General features: G+C 37.9%; 1 protein-coding gene across 1 annotated transcript in view; it reads right to left on the reverse strand.

Moving 5' to 3' along the window:
• Positions 1-26,956, reverse strand: part of SLC2A13 (solute carrier family 2 member 13) — a 145,450-nt gene that overhangs the window by 95,445 nt on the left and 23,049 nt on the right. Inside the window, exons 2-3 of the mRNA XM_027890091.1 lie at positions 24,237-24,396; positions 18,059-18,267 (exon numbers count right to left, since the gene is read on the reverse strand). Of these exons, the coding sequence (XP_027745892.1) occupies positions 18,059-18,267; positions 24,237-24,396 (369 nt within the window). The remainder of the gene's footprint in view (positions 1-18,058; positions 18,268-24,236; positions 24,397-26,956) is intronic.

A 26,956-nucleotide genomic window follows, 5' to 3' on the forward strand; every position in this document is an offset into this window, starting at 1 on the left:
ACTAACTAAAAGTGACAGAGTAACAAGCATTCCCCAGAGCTCATCTTTCAGGAGGTCTGTACTTCAAACACGCATCAGGAATTAATTTGTGACTCATGTTTTGACTAGAAAGCCTTTTATACAAATTATGCTTCACCTTGGAACCAGTCAAGATGTAATGCATGTGGATTGTCTGTCTGTATCTGTCTTCGGGGAGGTATTGACCTAGTTAGCTATCTAATGCAATTTTTTGGTGATTGTTTCATAAGTTTTTTCTTTGTCTTGTTTAGTATTCATTTTAAAGAGACTGTAAATGTTACTGTGTGCATGGCAGTTCAGCTCACATACAGAGAGCACAGGAACAGGCTCAACTGATGGTGCTGGGTTTCTAAAATACTTTAGGAAAGCATCACAGCAGTCTAAGCTTGTGAGAGATGCGAGTCAAGCACCAGGCTCCAAATACAACAATAACAGCAGCTGAGGCAGATGTCTGTGACAGCCCCTATCCCACACCATCGAGTTGTTTCAGACCTGTGTGACACCTATAGACCAGACAGAAATCCTCCCCACAGGCATCTACAATCCAACCACAACACGGTGACTGTTGGTTGTTGTTCCATCTGCACAGAAACTGCCCAGACCAGCCTCCGAACAAGGATGTACAAGAGAATGTCACCCCAAATAAAGTGAGACTGTATTCAAGGACCAAGGTGCTGAAGCCACAGAATAACAGCACCAACACTTGCCTAGTTTAGCAGAACCCATTTGGGCACCTTTGACATAAGAGTCAGTGCTAAGCCAGTTTTGTCAACATCCATGCTCGGAGCTTCTGAAGAGCTTCCACCCTCAGCTGCCCTCCCCTCCAGGTGCATACACGTGCTCATGCACTTCAGCTCAGAAGTTTGAGAATGGTCTAATAATGGCAGGGGTAGTTGTGGGAATCCCACCACAAGCCTCAGGCAACCCTTGGAAACTTCTTTTGGTGCAAAAGCCCTTGTCTGCTCCCTGTCTGTACAGTGGGATTAGTGGGACTTCATGGCACTACAGATTTTGAAAAAACAGTAACTCAGAAATCCAGAAGTGCTCGCTTTTTATATAGAGGCATTTTCTAGTCATATTGCAAACCAACAAATACTTTGCCCGAAGAAGACTGAAGAACTTTGTTAATAGGAGACAAAGTCTACCAAAAAAATCAGTTCAAAAAAAAACCAAATTAGTTGATGTAAACTTTTGACAAACTCAGTTATTACCTTAAAAAAACCCAACAAGTCTAAAAGCACAAGAACACCTGAAAAGATGAAAAATACCTAAGTTAAAAAAAAAAAAAAAAAAAAAGGTTACAGAATTAAACACTTACGTTCCACACTGTATTTAACCTATGGTTAAAGCTTAAGTAAGCATAATATATACTAAAAGTGTACATGTGATCAGAGAGTTTCATGGATAATAAATCCAAAATCCTCAGAAACTGGAAGTTTCTTGGGTGTATATATCTTCTATGATACTTTACTTTGGTAAAATATCCGACATGCTCAAGTTCTTCTACTCTTTCCTAGACACTTGCTGTTGACTATTGCTGAATGAAGACTTGACTATGGGATTACATAGGCAAACAAATAAACAGAATTACAGGCAATTAATTACTTAATTTCCATAGAAATGTGAATGCTTCTCTTTGCTTCTGCATGTCCTTCTAACGTAACCTCTGAATGCTCTTTTGGTGCTACCCACACACGCATTATGTTAATTAAAAAAACCCAAATGTGCAACTGTCTGCCTGCAGTCACTCGAGTCCCTGCATCAGCTTTAGTAAATGAGACAAGAACAATCATTTAGCAGCAGATTTATTACCATTAGAAGATTCTGTGTAACAGTGAATAGTAAATGGTGCAGGCACATTTCGTAGGTGACACCTACAGTATGTGAACTATATTGTGTCTCAGAAAAGTACTGTAGTCAAAGCACTTGATACCTTGAGTCTATTCTCAGTTCTACCAGAAATGAAATCACACCACCACAACTACTTTTTCTGTAATATAACATGCTGATCTCTCCTCAATGAAGCCATGTAAGAACCACTAACTATAGGCTATCCAGTACCAGTGCAAGAGTTATAAGAGGAACTAAAGCCCGTCCAAAACATTCCAAATGGAGGAAAATAGGAGAAAGTGGTTTGCTTGAGCTATTAAGGAGTTTGGTTCCATGCTGTGCTTCCCAACAGTTCACCAATACAGTGCAATTTTTAGAGTTCAGCAAAAAATGCTCTTTTTTAAAGAGAAGAAAGGGCAAAATTGTCTTGTTTTCAGGCTCACTACTAGCCCACAATTATGGGCTACTTTACCAAATACAAAAGGTTTGCTGATGTATTATCACAGCAGTGGTTCAGTTGCTGTAGTAATAGATGTTCTGACACATTTTTACTAAGAAATATTACATGAGAAAAATATACACAGGCCTTACAGGCTACACCCAACATTATCTGCTCTGATTACACAGAAAAATGAATCACTGGAAAAAACCCACACAGACACTCCCTCAAGAAAAACAAGAGTCTATACTTCATGGAATTAAATCTTTTAAGTAAATAATTTGCAATTTTTTTCTCCCAATCAAACAAATACATTTAAAACCTTTTTGAACTAATTCAAATGTTAAATCCAAGTTTATTCTACAGGTAAAGTTTAGGTATAATGCATTACTACAACTCAGGCCCTAAAGGCAACTTCTATTACAAAAACAGTTTTGTCATTCAAGGCTTATATTCTCAATGGAACTCAAATCATAAATGATACTTTTCCCTTTGCAGCTACTTCAACTATTATAAGCTGCTACAAAAAATCCTGCAAAAAAACTACTGTGCTTATCACCATGGCAACAAAATATCACACTTTTAAATAGTACCATATAGTACCAAATAGTACCATATAGTACCAACAAATAGTACCATATAGGATTTACACAAAATTGATGAAGAGTTATCAATCTTTAAGTCTTACAATTAGAACAACTCCCTAATTTTCTTTCATATAACATTAAGGTCTCAACATCATTATTACAAAATATAACAAAAATTGGTTTTAATACTGATTTCAGCATAAAACAATATTCAAATTTGCAAGAACATTTAGAATATAGAGGGGAAATTTTATCACCAAATAAAATTAATACATTAAAGAAGAACTAGAGGAGGAAAAGAGGACTGTTTGAAATTATTCAAGTCATAATAAAAGAAATCTGCTTTCAAACTGCTAAGCTAAAATTAAACACTGCTCTTTAGATTCATTAGGTTACAAAATAAAGGTAGGAAAAGGTATATAACAGGTTTCACAGATTCATTTCTTTACTGAAGTTGGGGAAGAAAAGAAGTTTATCAGCAGGGCAGAAGCATGAGAGCTTATTAAATCTATATTTCAAAACAACTCTCAGTTGAATGTGAAAACCAGTTTCAGCTGATAAGAAGTAAAAAATTATAAACTCAAAGCATATTAGAAGACTTTATTTTAATATATTTTTGTGATGCAGCATCTCTTAACATACCCATTATAAACTGCAGTCTCATAAAATGCATCTACATCCATGAAAGACCTACGAATATTTATCAGAATTCATGTTTCTAATGGATCTGCCTGCACCTGAACAGAGAATATCTTGGCCTCCATCAGTCACATTTGGGAAGAGTTGTCAAAGACCATGTTATACAGACCAGATGATATTTTGTATTTGGAGCCAGGCTCATGCAGCACAACAGACAACAAACTGCAGATGGTAAGGAATGTTTCTCGGATGAGAACAGAACACTAAACTGAGCGATAACTTCTCAAATTTGTGAAATACAAAAAAATTTGCCTCCAAATAACAAAATAACAAAAAAATAAATTCTACCCCCTCTATAATGCTGTTGGGTTACACTACAGTTGCATTCAAATACAGAAAAAATGAAGCTACATTTAAAAATGTGTGTCTGTTTATTTCAAGGATTTACATCTAATACTGCATATCGGGAAATATTTAAAATCAAAATATTATCATTATGCAGCCTTCCATTACTTCTACACTTACAAAATCATTCACCAACCACAGTTTGGTACATCTATTGACAGATTGATATCATATAAAACCAGTTGGTTTTATATGAGAAAGCATTCAACACCAACACCTTTTTTGTTTCCTCCTCAGATATCCAAGTCCTTTCCTTAGGTCTTGATTCTTCCTGCTGGATGGGAAATGGAGCACTCAAACCCACCATCCCAGTACCGCAAGCAGCAGTCAGCTGGCACAAACTGTATGTCTTTTCAAGGTATTTCATCTGTTGTCTTTGACACTGAGTACTTAACACCAATTATCTGAATTATCAAGGACAGTCAAGTGAGGACTCACTGTGACGAGAGAAATGAGTATCTCATGGATAATACAAGAATCTCTACAAATTTAGGTTGATATTTTCACATTAAATATTATCAGGTTATAACCTTAAGAAAATCTTGGCTGTTGCTGTAAAAGATTTAATGATATCTGACATTAATATCAACTGAAAGATCCCACTTCAACCTCGGACTAGTACCACACGTTCCTATCCTGCTAAATGAACATGAACAATTTGGGTTCCTGTCAAGTTCTGTCACTGTCAAGGTATGGCAACAAATCAAAATTTGTGAGTGACCAAAAAGATACCATTTGGTTTCTACATATGCACACACTATGCTTAAACTTTAACAACAAATTTTGGCTGCAAAACATAATCTTACATATGACTTAGGCTGCCCATACTCCCCTTCTTAAAAAACCAAAATTCCATAGATAATCCTGGATTCTCTGTAGTCTATCCTGCTTATTTGGGGAAGATCTGGAGATCAAAAAAAGTAAACAGCTTGACTGATATGAGATACAGGGGCAGGATGATTAATTTGAGGCCACTCGCTCAGGAGTAGGTGGTATTTGGATATTCTATAATGTATCGTTCTTCTGGGAGTCTGCTTCAATGGAACGAGAAGCTCTGAACAATCCAATCTAGAAGGAAAGGGTGTCTCAGATCTCTTCAATTGTTACCTTGCACTTTAATTAATGTAGGATAAACACTTCTGATTACGTTCCACCCTATTTATTTGCAACTTGTTATCCACTGCCCTCCCCACCAATTCAGTGTTCTTCAGTAAATACTGCTTTAATTTATCTTCTGTTACAAGACTCTTATGTCTTGTCTCTTGAGTACTACTAAAAATAATCATCACTTAACAAACATAAAAAATTTAAAGTCCCAACAAATTCCGAAAGATGCAAAGGTAATAAGAATCACCATTAAAGTTTAAATCTGCTTGATAATAACAAAAGATTTGCATTGCATTTATATGCAGATTCCTGTTGTTGTTACACACAGTGAAAAAAAAAAAAAAGAATGAGAAATTAAAGAAGGGGGAAATATATATATCAGAAAGAGTTCACAATTCAAAAATTTTAAAAATTAAGTATGGTCAACATAGAGGAATTTTTCTTTAATAAAAATCTTCTGGGTTTTTTGGCTATGAAATGAACTATTCTGGAACTGCTACCTTTATTTTAGACTAGCAACAGTCAGAACCACCTACATTTTAAATTTGCTTTTATTGCCATAGAAACGTATGTTTGCTTTAACTAAAAAGGGAGTCTTCTGGCTCAGAGTCAATCATCTTTCTATGCCATACACTACAGTAGACACAATTTATTCATTTATATATCCATACTTGCATACTCTTACGTGAGCTACATCCACCTCAGATACTATGAAAAATCACATGCAGTTTGTGTTATATAAGATATTTATACAACATTTATGTTTCAATGAAAAGAAAATAATGCAATCTACTCCATATAAACACAAAAGGACAGAGCCACTTTAAATTATTTGTGCTCTTGAATCAATACAATTTCAAGTATACTTTTGCTTCAATAGTAATGTAATGTTTAGAGCAGTCATGCACCATTTTATTAAATAATTGTAATTAAACCTTTCCATGTTCAATAAGTAACGGGAAACAGATCAGAATACATGGAAGAAAACAGTATTTTGTTCTCTTTAAAGACACTGACCCCAAGGAGAATGCACATAAAAAAACCTAAAGATGTTCAGAGCTGATAAAAACCCAAATATATTCATGCATTTTTAGTAGCAGAGGAAATATCTACACTATTTCTGTGGAGTACCTAAGTATGGTTCTACAAGGCAAAGCAGTGGCTGGCAGTCCTCACAGCCACCACCTCACACGGGTTTGGCCACATGGACACCCCAGGATCACCAGTGGGCTCCCACCAGCCCCTGCCCAACCCTGCAGACCAGCCAACAGAATGAGACTACTGTGTGTTATAGCAGATGCCTGGTTTGCAATCTACATTAAAAATAACAGGAGAACCAGTCATTTCACTAGAAAAGGCAGAATAAACATGCAAAATGTACAATTAAACATACTTAAGCAGCCACAGGCGATACAGCATCTTGAACTCTTGGCAATTTCTTAGCAATTCTACAAGCTCCTTACAAGAAAAGTGGAGAAAAATACCAATGTGTTAGGTTTACCAATGCTAAATTCTGGCCTGAAGCCCACTCTTTAAGGGAGGAATTAGATACTCACTATGTATGGCAGGGAAATGGAGAAATTTTTCAAGCTCCCACAAAGTGTAGTTACAGAACAATTCTAAATATAACTCACAATATTGAAGAAAAAAAAATTATTTCTTCATTCATAAATCACCATGGCTGCACTGCGAGATAACTTACTTTGACTAGATAACAACATTTTCCATATGACTTTTGGTAAATATTTGAATATCCATAGACATTGAACTATAGTGGCTTAGAAAGCATTATTTCTTATTCAACAGAAATAGAAATAGTCAAGTATGTGCAGAATCACAAAAAAAAAAGTTCAAAATCACCATTATCCATAAGGCTCATCAAGTCCTCTGACTATTCACAGAAAAAAACCCCATACACAAACTGACAATTATAGGACCAGTGGAGTAATCTTTTCCTCACAGGAAAAAAGACATTTAACAGAATAGTGATTTCCTGAGAGGGGGAAAAACAGTGCTAAAAATAAAAAATGGCTTTTTGTGAAGGAATTGTTGATGGCAGGGTTTTTTAATTGATTGTGAGGAAGTTGGTTTGTTTTTTTTCAGCAAAAGGAAAGCCTGAAAACAGGAAGAAAGGGACCAGTCTAACTGACCCTTTTAAAATGTTCCTGTTTTGTTAACTGAACTAATTAAGAGCTTTTTTTTTTGTGCAGGTATTTCTTGAACACAATTGAAATGCTGTTTAATACTTGTGAAGCCACAATTTCTAAAGAGTTTACAGTAAAATTTCAAGTTTGCAATCCATTTGTTACAGTTTCACATAGAAAAATTCCAAAGCACTTTAACACTTTCAAAACAAACATATCTAAAGAAACTGCAGTTTGCCCAGAAAACTTCTTTTCTTCCCCAGAAGAAAGGAAGTCTAAACTAAGGATAAAATTATTCACTGTAACTTATTCATGCAGCATTAGTTATCTCACACACACAAACACTTCAGCTATATAAACCCCCTCTACTGTACATGGACGTTTTCCAGGAGACCAGTGGTATTTTAGAATATAAAATAGTGTAAAAAATTTCCTAAAAAGTATTTCACTTACAGAAACACCACAAGGAAAGAGTAAGCCCACAGATACATTCATAGCGGATCAAGGGTTGGACTTGATGATCTCAGAGGTCCATTCCAACCCAGTTGATTCTATGATTCTATAGTTCTATGATTCAGATGATAAAAGGAAAAGATGGTGCTCACCCTTCCTGTTCTCGAGTGAAATAACACAAGGTGAAAGCTCTTTCCTAGGGCTTTGGCTCTACAGCAAGACTAGCACACTACTACACAGGTACTGTGCATCAAAATGCCTTAGGGGATACTATTAAAAAAAGAAACCAACCCACGACCAAAAAGCAAAGCAGAATTCTAACTTTTTCCTCTCCAAAAAATTATGAACGAAACACAATTCTGAACCAGTTCACCACTTATAAAAGCTCCAGTGAAACAGAATTAATGTGAAGAAATAATCTATTTCTAATCTCTTGGATAAAAGCACTAGACCTAAATACATGTTCTACTCAAATAGTCAACATGGAAGTACTACACCATTTCTCACTTATTTCTGACAACTTGCTTTCTTAACATGTAGGGAAAGCTCAGAAATAGCTGTGTAAGGGAGCATGGATCGCTTGGGAGACACAGTAGCAACACAGCAACAAATGACTAACATTTTTGGTTTGGGTTTTGTGGTGGTTTTTTTTTTCAAAATCCATCTTAAGTCAAACAAAACATCCACACATGGCAGCATGCCAGTTATGACAGATGTCACGTAGGTTGACAAGATTCACTGAAATGTTCAGTGTGTGAATACTTCAGATTAACTATCAGGCGGTGTGCAAGGACAGCTGCTTATTGTGAACCGAAGCCTCAGGTTTGCTAGAAAAACAAAGGGTCTGGAAAGGAGAAGAGATAAAAAAATCCCAATGATGTTATTTTAGAAGGCAAGAGAAAAAGATGAAGATTGACAAAAATTAGTCAGTCAATACCCTGGTGAAGGCTTTCAGAAAGAATAAAGCCTGACTAGATTGTAGCAAAAGAATATGATCTCATGTAAAACAAGTAAGTGCAAACACTGTTTATAACCCATTTTCCTCTCTATTATCAAAATACTTCAATTTAAAGAGGCTGTAAAAACACTTGTGTTCACCTGACTACAGAATCAAAGAAAAACTACTGCTGTTGAAGAATCATTAACATCTGCTGGCTGGACCAAGTCCTGCCCTTGTGTAAAGCTGTCACATAGAAGACTGCAGACGAAGAGTCAGCTCTGCGCTGATGTGGTTCCTCTGCATTAATACAAGACTGCAAAACAAGATTAATTAAAAAAAAAAAAAAGTTTTTTTGATTTTAATGATTATGCTGAAAAGGCTAAAATGGGACCAATAGGTGAAGATAGCTCAGCTACCTATCTGCAACATTTACATATAAACATTGTTATTAAAAACCTTAAATCCATTTTAGAGTTTCTACTCATCTTCACAAGGTCGGAGAGCAAAGAAGCTGCAAGATTATCTCCAATTTTTGCCACAGAACCTGATCTAAGAGCTAACTCATAGAATCATATTACTAAGCTTAGCAAAGTATTATAATTATTCCTCAGCAGTCTATAAAAAAATTTCCCCCATACCCATTAACATTTTCACACAACACTGTACATTTTGTCTGAATCCCTCTTGCATGTAAACGGGCAGCTCAAGTGGGAGCATTCAGCTTAGAATTGTGTATTCAATGCAGAAGCTGGATCCAGCAGGGAAATGATGAAGAACCAAGCCTTCCTTTCTTTTTCTTTTTTTTTTCCTTTTCTAATTAACTGAGCTCTTGAATACCATTAGCAGCTCTAGAGGTGCCGTAATTTTATCACTCCTTAAGAAAAAGTAGATCCACAATTTTGGATGAGAAACAAGTACATCAGTGTAACCATGTTAGAAGAAAACAAAGCCCCAAAGAGCAAACGCTGCTGTGAAGGCACTGTGTGCCCATCTCTCGCCCAAGAGCATGCAGGGAATTCAAAATCGTATTTCCCATTTCTAACACAACCAAGCTACCACGCTGTAGGCACCCCACCTCAAGCCAAATCGGCTGTCCAGCACACTGACTCCAAGACTCAGAGTCTTGGTTTGGCCCACTCAAACCAAAGTGGTGAGCCTGGTGAGCACACCAGCACAAACAACCCCTCAGGTCAAAATCTGGAAGGCTGGTACGTGGCCAGACACCTCAAGCCATGTTAAGCCAAGCTAAATGTTGTAACTTTCCCTTAGGCAGTTATATTCTGCCCTTTTATTCCTATCCCAGCATTAAAATCCTACCATTAGCTTTTACCAACATAGGCTTCTATCCTCCAGGCCTGGTTTGCTCTCAAGGGCTCCCTTCCCCATGTGACACACCATGTATATTATGGACAATAAACGGGTGTCTCCCCCCTCTCACTGTATCTCCCATTTCTGTACTGAATAAGAAATGACAATAGGTTTGCCTCCCAACAATGCAAAACCCACCTACTTCAGCGATTTTTTTGGTCTTTTTTTCCCCTTTTCATCTTCTCTGTTTCCTTTACTATTACTCATGTCATGCACATTTTGGTTTTGTTGACCAAATATATTCCCCCCAAGCCCTTCAAGTTCACTTCTGCCAGGAATCTTTTGTCCAGCTTTCCCAAAATCTCATCACATGCCACACTATTTTTGGGTTTTTCCCCTGACTTGCTGAGAAGAAACTACTGTAAACGCATAAAGTAAAAAATGCTGGTTAAAGTTTGTGCTATTATACAGAAGATTTTTAATAACAGGCCAAGTTACACAGCTAAGCATTACTTCTGGAAAATCCCAGAAATATGTCTAGCTTATTGCTTTCCGGAGCTGAACTGAGCTCTGAGAAGGCATAGAAACTGGGGCCAAAGGCAATTACCTTCTAGAAACTCATCTAGTCCGAGTCAGTTAGACTACCTTATTTAAATACAAAACAAGTAGGTTTTGTGTTAAAATATATAGATACTTTTATATAAATTTGAAGTACTGTAGCCATCCCTACAGACAATAAACATGAAACAGACATAATCATAATACATGACAGCCAGCCAAAAATACCTAATTTTAGCTGTTCATATTAAGAAATAAAAATAAACTACCCTACTTAAAATTGGAGGGGGGATAGCACAGAGATTTGTCTGGTTTTCAAGCACAAGTTACAAATTCCTATTCTCCTGGACATGACTGAATTTTTACTTGTGGCCTTTATTTTAGACAGTTTTTGATTCAGAAGAACCACATTCTCTCATGAAGGGATGTCAATCAATAGTCTGCAAACTCTTCAAACACTTTTTCCACTCTGAAACCTAAATTTATTGTTGAATGGATAAGAGATGAAGTCTTTTTCGCTTTATTTTCCAGACCTGTAGGTTGAATTTTCTGAAGGCTTAAGAAGCTGTGAACTAATAAAAAGCTAATAAAACTGTCAGTGGAAAGTTAACTGTACTTCCAGAAAATTCATGGTAAATCTAAAGGGGCGGGAGAAAAGACACAAAACTGAAACAGACTGTCCCACCTTTCAGTGCTTCCCTATACTTAAAGGAAGTTTTACCAAGTTTTACTTTTCCTGCCCTTTAGGACTATACCACACACGAAATCAGTCTAGACCTGTGGCAAAGAAGAGCTTGTTCCAAAACACATGGTTCAATTGGTCTAAACGGAAGAAAGTGCTCTTCAGATGGGCAATTAACTACCATTTCCAGATAAACGTTCATTTTATGTCACTGCATTGAAAACCAAGGTGGAAGATTAAGGGATTCGTTTTGGTCATAAGCCACTGAAGCAAGACTGATTTGAAACACCCTGCCAGGTAAACACACTAACAGCAGGATCCTTGAAGTATAACCAGAGCTCTAAGATACCAGAAACAAACTATTATTTTTAAAATATAGCAGTCATATTTCTATACAAGGCAAAAAACAATAATGTTTTTTATACATTATATTTCTCAAAGGTCATATTTGCAAGAATAAGTCGGCCTTTTAAAAGATTTTAAGGATGGAAGAGAACCAAAAATCTTATCTCTGTTTATCAATTGTTTTACACAGTAATTCATACTTTCAATACTCCCTGCCAAGTTTTGTAGAACAGTTTTTCTTGTTATCAGATCATACACTAAATTTAATTAGTATACTTTCTCAAGATCAAATGTTCTCAAGATCTCCATGTTTTATTTGTCTGCATTGCATGGATTTTAAATTATCCAGAGGAGTACTTTTTTTATGGGTTCAACTCCAAATAAATTCCAGTGGAAACATGCACAGGAAGAATTTTTGTTCTTAAGGGAACAGACAAATAATACTTCAATGTTTTAAATTCCTAAAATACAGGAACAAAACTTAGACATCACTTTCAAGTACCTCTTGCATTGGCCACACTTCCCACAAAATCTAGAGGCAAAACCCACCTGGAAGTGACCCTGGCATTTGTTTTGTCACAAGCAAGAATTTCAGGCTGACATCACTACCAACAATACTGGATTTGGGATTTTCTTCAACAAATCCTTTGTTTCCTTTTGCCCAAAGTCTTCCATCTAATTTCATGGTTACAGCTAACAAAAGCCACTTATCATAAAAGAAGAATTAACTTCACATAAGGATTTTAGTGGAAGTGGCATCATTCAGAGATCTGCACAGTCCTACCAGAGCATCATCGTATTACCAAGTTTCATTAAATCAGATTCCAGCTGATGTTCAATAATAATAAGCATGTCTCTCTCTTTCTCAACACCAAGCATGCTGGGCAATGGCCTTAGCATAAAAAGGACTCCCAGAAATGAGGGGAGAATTATGATAAAGAATGAAAACACCGTAAGCTTTCAGTATCTCCCTGGAAAGATGCATATCAAATGGTTCCAGCCAAAGCCCTAGCCAAGAATACTAACAAGTTAAAATATTACTTACGAAGAAAAGGTGCAAGAAATAGAAAGATACTGGAACCAGGAAGAACTGAGGGTCCCAATCTCCTGCCTAATAATATCCTATTTTAAGTGACAGTAAATTGGGTAAAAATATGAATTGAAACCTAAAAGCAACGAGGTGATTTCACCTTTATTTCATAACATATTTATCTCCAACAGGGAAATACAAACACAAAAAAAGGAGACAGACTCACTGATCAAATAGGAAATACAGAAAAAACAGGTTAAGTGAATCAAGCCGACAGGAGTGAAAGAGTGGCATGAATACATTTTTATCGGTGTCACAAAAAACCCCTAGCTATTACAAAAAAACGGAATTAAAATAATGAAAACAAACCAAAATGTCTAATCTAGAAGCAATGCCCACCACATAAAATTCTGGTACAGACACAGAATGATAGGTTAAACAATATTACATTGTAATGATCAATTTTATAAATTATTTGGTAAATTTCATAGAAGCAGAACAGTTCCATGCACCACTGACCTCCAGCAGTTTCACACAGCCAGAATTAGTAAACATAATGTGTACAAAGAAGACATCTTCATGATCAGAAGCTGACACATGTGCATGGATAATTACAAATGAAAGGCAAAAGTCCACAAACATAGCGGATAAGGTCAAGAATCTCAGCACTAATTCATGGGTTAGAGAAATGTGGGATACATAGGGCTTGGCGAGATGACACTGCTCCCCTAGCGTAATCACGATTCATAGTTACACATCCTTCATCCACACAAAAATAAATGTCTAGTCTTAATGCAAATGATGTTCATTTCATCAAGATGCTAAGTTAGTACTATACTCATCACTACTGATTTCGTGTGAAATACCACATATCCTGGCACACCAGAGCTCAGTACAGCTACAGAGAGGGGTGTGAGGAAAAGCCATGCAGTTTGCAGACACTTTCACCCAGACAGTAGAAACTGATACCTTTCTATGATTTGCACTGATCATTGCAGTATTGTCAAACATATGGGAAATTAGTGATCAATTTAAAATGTCTCCATTGGATGCTATAATGATTTCTTTCCAGACAGAAATTACCACTATACTGGCAGCTAGTAAAAATTTTACAAAAAGTGTGGTAGGTAGATAGCTTTATTGTTATACACAAATGACTACATTAAATTCACTCCCAAGTACTTGCTCTAGAATGAACATCACAAATCCCACCCTTTAAATTGCTTAGGAGCACAAGCTACTTCATCTTTACACATGGCCTGACAAATGTGGTGGACTTCTGTGATGGGGTTACAGCAATGATGGATGAGGGAAGTGCAACACAAGTCATATATCTGGACTTGTGCAAAGCATCTGACCCACACAACATCCTTGTCTCTAACCTGGAGAGACGTGTATTTGATGGATGGACCACTTGGTGCATAAAAGAATTGGTTGGATGGTCACGCTCAAAGATTTGCAATCAATGGCTCGATGTCCAAGTGAAGTGATGAATGACAATCCTCAGGAGGCAGTTTTAGGACACCTTTATCAGCGACACAGACAGTAGGATTGAGTGCATCCTCAGCAAGTCTGCTGATTACACTGAGCTCTGTCGTGCAATCAAGACACTGGAGGGACCTCGACGGGTTTGAGAGAAGGACCTGTGTGAACCTCACAAAGCTCAACAAGGCCAAGTGCAAGGTCCTGAACTTGGGTCTGGGCAATCTCAGGCACAAATACAGGCTGGGTGGAGAATGGATTGAGAGCAGCCCTGGGGAGGACTTAGGGGTGCTGATGGACAAAAACCTGGACATGAGCCAACAGTGCATGCTTGCAGCCCAGAAAGCCAGTGGTATCCTGGGCTGCACCAAAGGAGATTTGACCAGCAGGTCAAGGGAGGTGACTCTCCCTCTCTCCTCTGCTCTTGTGACACCCCACCTGGAGTACTGCATCCAGCTCTGGGGCCCACATGAAGGATGTCAACCTGTTGAAATGAGTCCAGAGAAGGGTTGCTAAGTTTATCACATGACTGAAGTGCTTCTCCTACAGACTGAAAGACTTGGGGTTGTTCAGCCTGGAGAAGTGAAGACTCTGGAGAAAACTTAGAGCAGCAGCCTTCCAGTATGTAAAAGGGGCTACAAGAAGGCTGGAGGGGGACTTTTTACAAGGGCATCTAAGGACAGGATAGGGGAGAGTGGTCTTAAGCTGAAGGAGGATGGTTTAGATTAGATATTGGGAAGACATCCTTTACTCTGAGGGTGATGAGGCACTGGAATAGGTTGCCCAGAAGGGTTGTAGTTGCCTCATCCCTGAAGTTGTTCAAGACCACATAGAATGGGGCTCTGAATAGCCTGGTAAAGAAGAAGGTTGCCTGCCCTTGGAAGAGGGGATTGGAACTAGATCACCTTTGAGGTCCCTTCCAACCCTAACCATTCTATGATTGCTATTAAGCTCCTGTGCCAGTGCTTACCTGCATTGCTTTTTCTAAAATCTTCCTCGTTAGTCCTTCTATCCTTGATTTTCCTGTCTCGCTTTCGCACTACAGCCCCACCCTCTGAGAGGGGAATGACATTAGCAGATGATGCCTAACTGGACTTGACCAAGATCTGACTTGTCTCATTATGTTACTGGAGAATGCAATGCCCTCCCCATCGCTTCTCAAAATGCAAGGTTACAAAACCAGAAGTCACACTGTGAGTACAGAACAGAGCCCACAAAAGCAGTATCCATGACTGCCAGAAAAAATGTCATTTGCATAACCAGTCATGGGGAAAGTGTTTGTCAAAAAGACACATTATTTTCCTGATACCAATCTGAAAATGCTAAAAATACAAGCTATTAAGCAGCACCAGCAGCACTGATTTGACTGCATGTATTGGAAAGGATAAAGAAATGTGAATCGTTCACTTAACAGGTATCCCATACCAGTACCAAAGACTTCTGAAGCAAAAGTTGGTTGCAGAAGGCATTTTTGTTATTTCGAAGACAGAAGCTATTTGATGACCATGTGAAAAATGCAGTAAATTTCTATGGGTTTAGGACATACATTAAACACTAACTTTAAGGTAGTTTAAACAACGCAGATGAAGTTTCCCTTTGATTCATTCTTCCTTGACAGGAATAGTTGATGAAACAGTTAGAAAAGGCATTACATTTTTTTAGTGTGGGACTGTAGAATATGTTATGGTCACGTTCTATTATTCCCTTGCAGAAAAGGAGTCAAATACAGGCTTAGTTTCACTTATAAACTGATGCCCTAAGGAACTGGCAAAGATGTTTGTGTATCAATCAGTGAAAAAGAACATCTGTTCTTTTCCAAGAAAGAAGAAGACAAGAAAGCAAAAGGCACTTTTACCTAAAAGTAAGTCAGATTATTTTCAATTTGCAAAGTCATCTCTCCTTGGATGTCACAAACACACTCTGTCAGTTTAGGGTCATTAAAGTTTTTTGTGAAACTGGAATGATGTTCACAATGTCTGACAGGAACATTACTACATTCATTTGTCATTGCTATTAACTAGTGTTTTAAAAACATTGTCTGCCAAAAATAGGAGAAATGAAAAAAAAAGTATTAGAGCAATACATAAAAAAAATTCCAAACAAACAAAAAACCCCTGCAACTAAAATATCCATAGCAAAATGAAAAGCAAAGTCTTTGCAGAAGCACACATTTAAGTTGTGAATACCTGAAAACCTGGAAATAAAACTATGAACAGCAAGTTGCTTTTGCACTACATTTGCAAAATTCAATACTGAGGATCTGGACAGCTCCTCAAGACATGAAAGCAATCCCAATTTAACACCATTCGTAAATACCACTTGTAAGTCACAGAAAGGTAACAAAAACGATGTATGTCTTGATGCTGACACACAACATAGCTCTTTATAACAAAGAAGAACTCGGGTTAAATGAGATGAAGTGCAATTATAATGAAGTTATAATCAAAATCAAGAGTGACCATAGTTATCTAATGCCTGTGTGCTAAGCATTATAACCAACAGGACAGCATACACTTGTAACTACCATCCTTTTTTTTTAATGCCCTTGGGTGACAATTCTGAAGCTGTTGATTACCTGAGAGGAAAACAATAATTCTCTGTAACCAAACTTTCTCCTAGGAATGTGCTTGATTTAACCAAACTCCAGAAAAAAAAAAAAGTTTTTGGGGGAGAATGCAGGGGAAACCAAGGGACTTGCACATCCCAGAAAACAACCTCGTAATTAGTTGCCAGTCCAAGTTACAAATGTATAGAGGACTGATTAACAACCGAGTCAGTCCTACCCCCAACACCACATTTGGTTCACAATTGTGAAAAGATTTAAATGACAAAAGATTTAAAGAGAGAAACAAGGTCATACCCTATAGACCAGTGATGGGAAATAAGGGACTGGGTGGGCCAAATGCCTGTTCCTCTTATTTCTACAAAGCACTTAAACACAGAACTGAACAGACCAATTCCTAATTAGGATGGAGAACCTTAGCACAGGACTCTTAAACCCAAGCTGTTCTATGAATATCCCCTCAATCATTTTTATCAAATTAGCTTCAATGAACTTCATTTTCCACGCCCCAAAGAACTCAGGAAAAAAAAGTATCCAAAGCCTCAAAATCATAATGAGAGGGGAAAAATCCAGCCCTGCTTCACACTAGTGATGAAAATTTTGAAAATCCCTTCAATTATATGTCAAATAATTTTTTGCAGACATGTAATTATTTATTACAAGGTTCAAACTCAATGAGGCAATGAGAATGGGTATTATAAGATGTTGAATCTTAGTGTACACAGATGCAAAACAACTTCCATTTTTCTTTCCACTAGCTCTGAGAAGTTAGAGTATTTTCCTATCAATGATTAAGGAAGCAAGAATTAAAATGGCTTTTACCTAAGAGCCTTACTGGAGATTCCCAAGTTAACACTTTCAGCAGAAAGCAAAGAAAAAACATGTGGAGTACAGAAAGTCAATCAAATGGTAATCTTGTTTCATAAGTAAATAAAATTTTGAACAAATATGATATAAGGATACAAAAGATTTAAAAAAAGGATTTGATTTAGATGCTCTTCTTTTGGCAGCAGATCAAAAGGACTTTCAGAAGTTGCCTTTACTGAAACAGAATCTCTGTATCACAGGCCTAGTTTTGTACATCTTTCAAAGGTTTCTTGACTAAAAAACTGCTGGCTAGGAAGGGGCCTCTGGATAATTCAGGCATGTACAATGCATTCTGACCTCCCTAGTGTCTGTTTGGCCTTTTCTACTGATGAAAGAAACCAAACTTTATTTATTTATTTTCACTCTTCAAGACGTGCATTCCTAAACTGAATATTTTTTTTAGTACAATGTCATGTAAGTGTAGGTAGTATAAACTTAGAATGCTACACAACTTTACTTTAGAAATCAGAACCTAATTTAAAACTAAAGGATCATAGAAATACCTATTCATTTTTGAAGCTACCGGTACATGGGATACTTAAACAGCAAAACAGACAAGAAAAAGCAAAATATCAAGTTCCCACAGGGTACAGCTTCAACATTTCTTCTGATTTTTATCTCCCCATTGACAGACAGGGAAGTCAGCAAACACTCAGCATACCTGCTCCGACTTCTTTTTCTTCTTCTTCAATGTTGTTTTTGATGCTGTCGTACTCCTCGTCAATGGCCTGGTTGCCGCGCATTTGAGACAGAATTCTCCGTGCTCTTTGAGTCTGGCCTTTCTGGATGAGCCAGCGGGGACTTTCAGGGAGAAACAGGAATCCAAGAAACTGTATAACTGCTGGAACTGCTGACAGGCCCAGCATGTACCTGGAAACAAATAAGCAAATACATAAATATCCATTATTTGCCTACAAAAACATGCTATAAGAAGATTCAGTTACAGCTACTGAAACTGCAGTTTACAGATCAAATCCTCCTCTCTTCATATTCTTTCTCACTGTAAGTTAAGGGGGCAAGAATCATATATTCTGCAAGTATTTTAGAAAATATGACCCTTTCTTTCATTTCCAGGAAATCTGATGGAATGTTGACTATTCTGCCACCACTGACTCTATGGCCACTAGTCCTGAGGACACTAAGTCAGACTAAATGAAAACTCTGAAATTTCACTAGTTTAGAAACTGATAAACCTTTCAGTGAACATTATCAACAGAAAGAGAAAGCAAATGCACAGAGTAAAAATGGGTACTGTTATGTCAAAAACAAGACTGAAATCCTGCGAATTGTTTCACAGACATGTGCAAAAAACAAACCTCAAAAGCAGACAAAAAAACCAAATGCATAATTTGGTCAGTAATACACATGTGGTCATTATATTTTTGAAAATTTCTGAACATAAGCAAAAACATTGAAAAAAGATCATTTCACCAGCACAGCAATTTACACCAGATCTTTTAGAGTCTGCTTTTAAATCGTCTGTCAGATGCAATGTTAGGTTTTAAATCAAAGCTGTATTTTAGATGCCCAGGGGGTTACTATTTACAGCCTTAAGGCTAGTTCTCCACTCAACAAAGAATTTCCACTGGTTGCAGAGTTACACTTCTCAGGATAAGCACTGACACCTGTGACAACACCCAGGGATACCATTATTCAATCCTTTTAAAGTGGGATAAAAGAGTGTGAAAGACAAGCATACCACCAATTTTCATGGGTGGTTCTGGTCTATACACTCCATATTCTTATATTCCTTCAATAAAACTCTACAAAGATAACAAGAATTGTGAAACAATGTATAATTTTGTTCTGCTTTTTAAATCTGACCTTTTCCCATTTACACTTCACTGAGATTCTTTTCACTTCCATTAAGGAATTTAAACAGAGCTGGTGTCACCTGTACATTCTTTCACATCTGTAGGTAGAACCATTAAAACACCTTGAGAAACCAGCCCCTCTGAATACTGAGGTAGCCTGCACTCATAAACAGGTTCACACCTCGACATCAGTCAGGAGACTAAGGAGATTTGCTAATCTCTCCCTTAGCTCCTCTCTTCATACCCCAGGATGCAAATCTGCACACAGGTGAATCAGCAGTCTCTCACCTGGTTGTTTTTACAAAGTATGCTATGAAATGAGATCGCTAATAGAGTAAGAAAGAAAGCACAACCATTATTGAAAACCTTGTTCTGGGGCCACAAACCAAATGTATTTGTCAAGTCCAAATGCATTTTGAGTGAAAATGGCAAAATACTTTCTTAGAGGCATTTGTGGATTTAACAAAGAAAAATGTGGGCAGTACAACTGGTAGAAAATTGGAGAATGGTGAAAAGAACACCCAAAAGGCAATGCAAAGAGGATAGCCATCCTAGGATGATGTTCATGCCAGGCCAGCCTCCCCACCCCCAAGCTAAGTCCTCAGGTCCTTCTTAAATCCAGTCAAAATTTCCAAAAAGTCATACAAGCAAATCTTGCTCTCAAAAGAACTCTGTGAGCAACTCTCTTATTTTGTAACACTTGAAGAATGGTACAGCTCATCATCAGTTAAAAAAAGAAAAGGATAAGGAAGAAAATGAATTAAAAACATAAAGCTTGTGGAAGGCTTATTAGTTGAGTGGTCTTCAGCCAACATATCTGTGTCACTAATTTACTAATGTTCTCATGCCTCATTCACTACTATTCTCATTCATTAATGTCCTCATTTCTTTCTAAGCTCTTCTCTCTCCACAAACATTTTGGAAGCTGTATACAGAATTACCTGTACACATACACCACTGAAGCTCACCAAATTGCATATTCAATATCTTCATTGGAGTGGCATTTAGAAAGCCTTTTCTGTTTCAAACGAAGAGTAAAACAAACCCATAGAGATTAAGGACACCATTGCTGTATTCTGTCAAACTGGAAGCAAAAGTATGTTTTAATGCATCTAAGCAAACAGAGTTAGTCCTTTAGACTCATATTACTCACTTTCTGCTCCTCCAAAACCCTTCAGTCCCTTACATGCAGCAGAGCCTCCAGAACTAAGCAGCTGGGTACCTGCAATCACCTTAGGAGGCAAAATCAATTGAGACTCCTGAAAGCTTGATCCAAGGCTGTTAAAGCTATCCGTTGGACTCTATTGGATTGTTTATCACAGGCAAGATAAAAAAGAAATGTACAGAAAGTGTTCCCTCACTAAAGTTAGTTTCCAATACACAAACTTCTGGTCAAAGTTGAGGAGAAGGAGTAGGCCAGAAGGAAAACATTGAGAGTGTACATCCATCGCAAGTTCAAGAGCTGAAGCAATTTACAGATCAAGCCATTTTGATATAACCTATTTAGAGTAAAAGCAGGCAATTTTAGACATTTCATGCAGTGAGCCAGCTTCCAGAAATCTAATACAGTTCCTTCTTATACAGAGTACAAGACTTTGCGTTTGAAGCCAGATGTCTAGCAGACCCGAAAAAATCCAGCATGAAATTTAATAAGTCTGCTGTAACATTTCTTCTTCTCTGACATACTGCTGCAATACTATTAAGATGGCATTAGCAGAGTTTATAAAGCAAATCTGACATAAGGGTCAGGTTAAATATTTGTTTTCTTTGGTTTACTTTTAATTTAATATCCAGCATTTCCAAGAACAAGAGCCAAGAAAAAGTAAAGCTCCTTATTGTTTTTCTGCAGCACTCCAATACTTAGCCATTCAGTCACAAAGAGATACAGTAATTGCTGTAATTTTTCTTCTTATATATAATGACTCAGGAGGGAACATTTGTGAATTCTCCCCGTGAGTTTGCTGGCCACTCTTTCCAGGTGACAGACCATTTGCACTCTTCCCTGACCAGCCTTAGTTTGCAATAAACTAGCTGAGGACAGACAAGTACACTGCCCCCAATAAACAGCTCCAGCCTTGCAGCTGAGAATACCTGGATACCTCAGCACCGAGGTGGTAGCCTATTTCTGCACAATGCATTGACAACAGTTAGACTTCATTCCATCCAGCAGAGCAGTACTTGGCACATACATAAAACATAGCATTACTACCTTAGCAAAAATTATCCAGTACGTGCCAGCAGATGCAGAAATGTTTTTGCTCCTCTACTCAGCACACAGTGCTGAGCCTGGAAGACAGGGATGAACAACATGAGAGAAAGCTACAAATCAGGAATAGCAATGGATCACCAAGACATTTGTGCATCTGGAGCATGTGACATAAAAGAAGAGGCTGAGAGAACTGGGTGTGTGCTGCCCAGAAAAGAGATGATCAAGTGGAGATCTAATTGCACGTTTCATAACTAAAAGGAAGCTCACACAGAAGGAGACAGACTTTCTCAAATGTACCCTGTAGAAGGACAAGAGTCAACTGTCACAAGTTGTAATATGGAAAATTCAGATCAAAGGTGAGGGAAAACAATTCTTCCCATTAAGAGTGACTGAGTATCTGAACAAAGTGTCTTGCAAAATTAAAATGTCCATCACTGGAGATTTTCAAAACTCAGCATCTCACACTGATCTGATTAAATACCCAAACTTCCACTCTTACTCAATCCACAGGTTCTAGTTTTAACTTTTAATTTTTTCAGTTCAGAGAAGTTAAAAGGCCTGAAGCATAGCAGATCAGGGTTTTTTTAGTTCCAAATAGAAGAATAAGTTACACCAATGCAGAAGTTTTCAGAATAGTTGTGCAGCATTTCAGTGGGTGAGGGCCTCATTTCTATTTAAGGTATAATGGCATACGAAAACAGTGTTTTCCAAAAAGATAAAATCTGCATTTGACAATGATTATTACCTTCCACCCAGCTTCCATTTTAATTAAATATATTTATAAAGTAACATATCAAAAGATGGTAACTTCCTAGTGTCACTGCTTGATTTGGAAACATCTGATACATTCTATATCAAAACACTGGCTCTTGGACTGATTTTTCCAAAGCAGCCTAGCAGTCTGCTTCTGAGCTAGGGAATCTATCCTAGTTTACCAGAACAACTAAACAAAAAACACAGCTCCAATAAGACCAATACTTGTCAGATATTTTGTTAGCTTGTATTTTTCTTTCAATATGCTGAAACATACTGAAACACACAGATTAAAACCACATCCTCACCTCCCAAATGTCAGGGCACTAATGGGGAAAAAAATCAGACATATCCACAAAAGCTTTCTCCAGCTGAATCCCTGACCACTGAGGTAACCTGAACTCAAAAATCTGCCTGACCAGAAAGTACACAATGCCTCTAACAGTAACTGTGACTCAGAGCTTCATTTCTAAATAAATATCTTTGCTCTTCTGTTTCTCCCACCCAGCCACATGCACAAGGAGTCATTACATTAGCAAATTATTAAGATTAAGAGTTAATTTAAAATAATAAAGCAACTACTACATAACTGGCATCAAGGATCAAATAATTCAGTTCATATTTCACTTAGAAATGCATCACCGCACGCCAGTAACTTTTCTCAAAATTGAGTGTAATTCTTTAACTGCAAAAAGGGATTTGCAAGTCTACGAAACTAAGTTCCTCTTTCAGTGAAGGCTGTTTATCAGTGCTCCATAGGTAGACATACAGTCTGCCAGAGAATGCAGCTGCATTACAACGAAAAGGTCATCAAAAATTTCATGTAAAATGCAAAATGCTATTTTCATTTGAGCTATAGTACCCAGAATGCACAAAGCAAAGCTGAAACCTAAAATTCAATTAGAATTAAACAAAATCGGTATGAAGTAACCTTTTTCTTAAAGTCAAAATGCGACATCTTTTTACAAACAGGATAAAGGAAATAATCAAATGGACAAAAAGTAAAAATCTCAAACTTCTCGAATCTTCAGTTATACACAAATTAAGGCATAAATTCATTTAGAAAAAGTTAATTTTTTTTTGGTGTGTATTTATTGATACACTATGAAAACATCAGCTTCCAAGTTCTTCTACGTACCTCGTGCCAGTTGAATTGTTCCTAACTTAAACCTAAAGCATACCTAGAAGTCGCTATTCAGCTTCTTTTAAAGCCAGAAAAACATAAACATATTATGTTTCGAGTTTTTGGGGATGGGGAGAGGATCCTTCAAATTACAATGCTCCAACAGCAAAATGATTCCAAGCTGTAGCAACAGAAACCTAAGGCTCTACAACAACATGTGTCCCTTTCCCAAGAGTGTTTCAAAAGAAAAGCACATATAATTAAGCATAAGTTTCCAAGAGTTGGAATGTACAGTACAGGTTATTCCTCCTACCCACTTCTTTTAATTGTTTTACCCAAGTCAGCTCTGCAAGTGAAATACTGAGCCACTGAAATTTGTCATCTCTCTCAAATGACACATCACTACAAAGATAGTAGGTATAAGACTGCAGGCCAGAAACACTTAGAGATGTCTACAGGAAGAACATAATATCCATAAAGTAGAGTAAAAGAGATTCATATTATCCTATAACATAAACTTTTAACTATAAAGTTATGCTGGAATATTCACTACTTCAATTCTGATTAGATTAATACTGTTCAGATTAAGAATATTTGAAATTCACCTCTATTTTGCACATACAGCATCATACTGGAAATTTGCCTTCTGAATAATCAGCATGTAATTATTCTAAATGCAAAAGGCAAGCTACTTTCATAAACATCACGACAATTATTTAAAGCTTTTGATGAATATTTATTGCTCTTCCACTTTAATAAAGTCATACATGAATATTAAGCTTAAGTGAAAGCAGTATGGATCTATTTTGGCAAGAACTGATTACTGAAGTTCCATTCCAGTATACAGTTTGACCACTTTATCTGTAAACAAGAATTATAATAACTGTCAACCAAATCAAGACTATGCCAGCTTTGCCTTTAGCAAGGAAAACTCACAAACCTCCACCCATCCTTTGCGAGGTAGCTGAAGAGTCCATCGACGACACTTGCAAAAAACTGCCCTCCGGTGATGAACAGAGTGTTAATGGTGACTAATCTGCCTCGTAAGTGTGGTGGAGCAACTTCTGCGATGTACACTGGCACAGTCATAGATGCTACACCTGCAAGAATAAATTCAGTTATAGTTATAAAATCGAGAGAGACGCTACATTGCTTTTACATCACAAGATACCATTTTGTGCTGATTCTGGCTGAGGCTGGTATAGGGCTATGTTCTGGATTTGTGCTGGAAACCGTTGATAATTCGGCGATGTTTTCTTACTGAGCAGTGCTTGCACAGAGTCAAGGCCTTTTCTGCCTCAACCCCCACCCCTCCAGCAAGAAGGATGGGGATGCTCAAGGAGCTGGGAGGGGACACAGCTATTTGTGCAAGAGACAGAAATGCCCATGAGGAACACACACAGGAGGACACACACACACACACACACACAAACTGTAAAAACAGAGTTCAAGAGTATAAAGTGCAGAGCCAGGTGTGGCACATGCTTTGGTGGTCCAAATCCACCAACAAAGTTGTGCTCTCATTTAAAGGCAAATTATATTCCTATTTCCTTAAAAGAATCTACAGTGACAACAAAAAGCAATTTACTTTGCAGTTGAAACTTGAGGGGTCAACTAAAGGCATGCACATGACTCCTGAAGTACATCTAGGGTTCCTGGCTCACGTCACAGTAGAAGGGCTTCATCTTGGAATGCCAGAGGCTTTGGTCCATGCCCCGCTGACTCACCCAACTAAGAGCACAAAATCATCTTTAGCAACAAGGTTAGCCTGACAGGACTGCTGGGAGCCTCCAAAAGCTCAAGCAATATGGATTGTTTAATAATAAAATGGCATCAGAAGATCCTTTGTTGCGATAGGTAAACACTCACAGCAGCCTCTCAGCATGATAACCCAGTTCCCAGCACAGCCTCCCAGGACACGCCAATGATGCCTCCTCCTCCTAATGACTGAGCAACCCGCATGGAATAGAAAACCCACATAAAAGTGTCAGGGAAAAAAAAAGCATTAAAAATTTATTCAACCATTTTTCAAAGCCAACCAGAAGGCACCATGGACAGAAGCATTCAAATAGTCCTTTGCGTGTTTGACAGAAAAGCAAATTTTCAAGCACAACTCACTATTAGGGATATTTCTCTCGCACCTTTCATGTCAGTATTTGAACTGATGATAATTAAAGTGACGGAGATAGCACACATATAAGGGAAGAGCCTTTATGGGAAAGCACAGGAATGTGTCCATTTGCTGCAAAGAAAAGCCACTGAGGACCCATCCAAAGCAGTGGTTGCTGGGGGAGAGGGGAAGTGCCCTACGGCTGGGGCAGCCCTGGCCCAGGGAGACTGGGCCTTCCTGTTCCCCTGGCCGCCCCACATGCCCATGCTTATTCCCCCACTGCAGTGTGGCAGTGTGGCCATCTTCCCACACATCTTAACATCCAGTCCCAAGAAGGATATCTTCAACGTGGGTAATCATGTAGCAAGGCTAATTTGAGAGGTAAAGATGGCAACATCTGTATGTGTTTTTCACTGGAAAGCAGTATGAAACCAAAACCAATATATGCTCTATAAAAAAGCTACTTTTCCCCCTCATTCAGCTATTAATGAAGACTGATTTTACACAGAACCTGCAGAGAAATCTTGTTCAAAACACGCCAGCCAAAAACGCTTGTCAGGCATCCAAAAAGCAGAGGCATCCTTGACCAGCCCAACAGCTATCACTAATGCTCAGCACACGCCATCAGCCCTGAGACACTGCTGGAACCACTGGTAGCCCCAGCTAACACAACACTTGCTACATACAGGTGCAACTAAAGCCTGTTGCATAACATAAGGGCAATATGAAAGTTAATGTGTTGGTGAACAGTCTTGAACAAGAGGCACCATGACAACAGATTCACTGTTTCTGCTGCATTCTTTCCACACAGTTAATGGCTACAGGAACAAGCAGAGAAAGGGAAAGTTTGCACATCTCAAGCCAGTGATACCAGCTATCTAGCTGGCATTAATACAATAGTTGAAGTTATTTATAATCAAACCTGCAATGAACAGAACAATATTTCTTAAGGAAGCCTAAGGAGTTAAGAGCATTAGTTCAAAATCACACAGAATTGTTTAGACTGACAGGGACACTGGGAGATCATCTAGTCCAACTGCTGTTCAAGCAGGGTCAGCTAGAGCAGGCTCTCCAGAACCATGCTCAGTTAGACCTTGACAATCTCTACACGTGGATCTCCAACCAAAATGAATCTGTAATTCTGTGACTCCCACGCCAGCTTTCTCACCCTGAGACTTCTCACAATGTTGCTGTCAGAAACAGCCTTCTTGGATTTCTATTTAGACCTTACTTCCTCTACTGTGTGTCCCAAAACCTGTAGGTTCAAAATATCCAAGCAAAAACATATTTTCAGTTATCATTTCAATATCAAAACACATGCTTTTCTACTCTGAGTCTGAAACAGAGTGCGGCAGGAAGTTTCAGGAAACAGAAGGAGGTAATTAGGAAAGCCTCCTCAGTTTATCTGACTGCCATCTACCAAGCACTCACACACAAAAGCAAAGTTCTTTCTTAAAAAACCCATTATGAGTTAAAATGGCTATTCTGAAACAGACCAAATTAAGGGAGAAATCCTATCACTTTAAGGAAATAATGCTTTTGATTCTAAA

Source organism: Empidonax traillii, unplaced genomic scaffold (genome assembly GCF_003031625.1).
Source record: "Empidonax traillii isolate 1590-97213 ecotype Southwest subspecies unplaced genomic scaffold, ASM303162v1 scaffold277:size2070623, whole genome shotgun sequence".
Classification (NCBI taxonomy): Eukaryota; Metazoa; Chordata; class Aves; order Passeriformes; family Tyrannidae; genus Empidonax; species Empidonax traillii.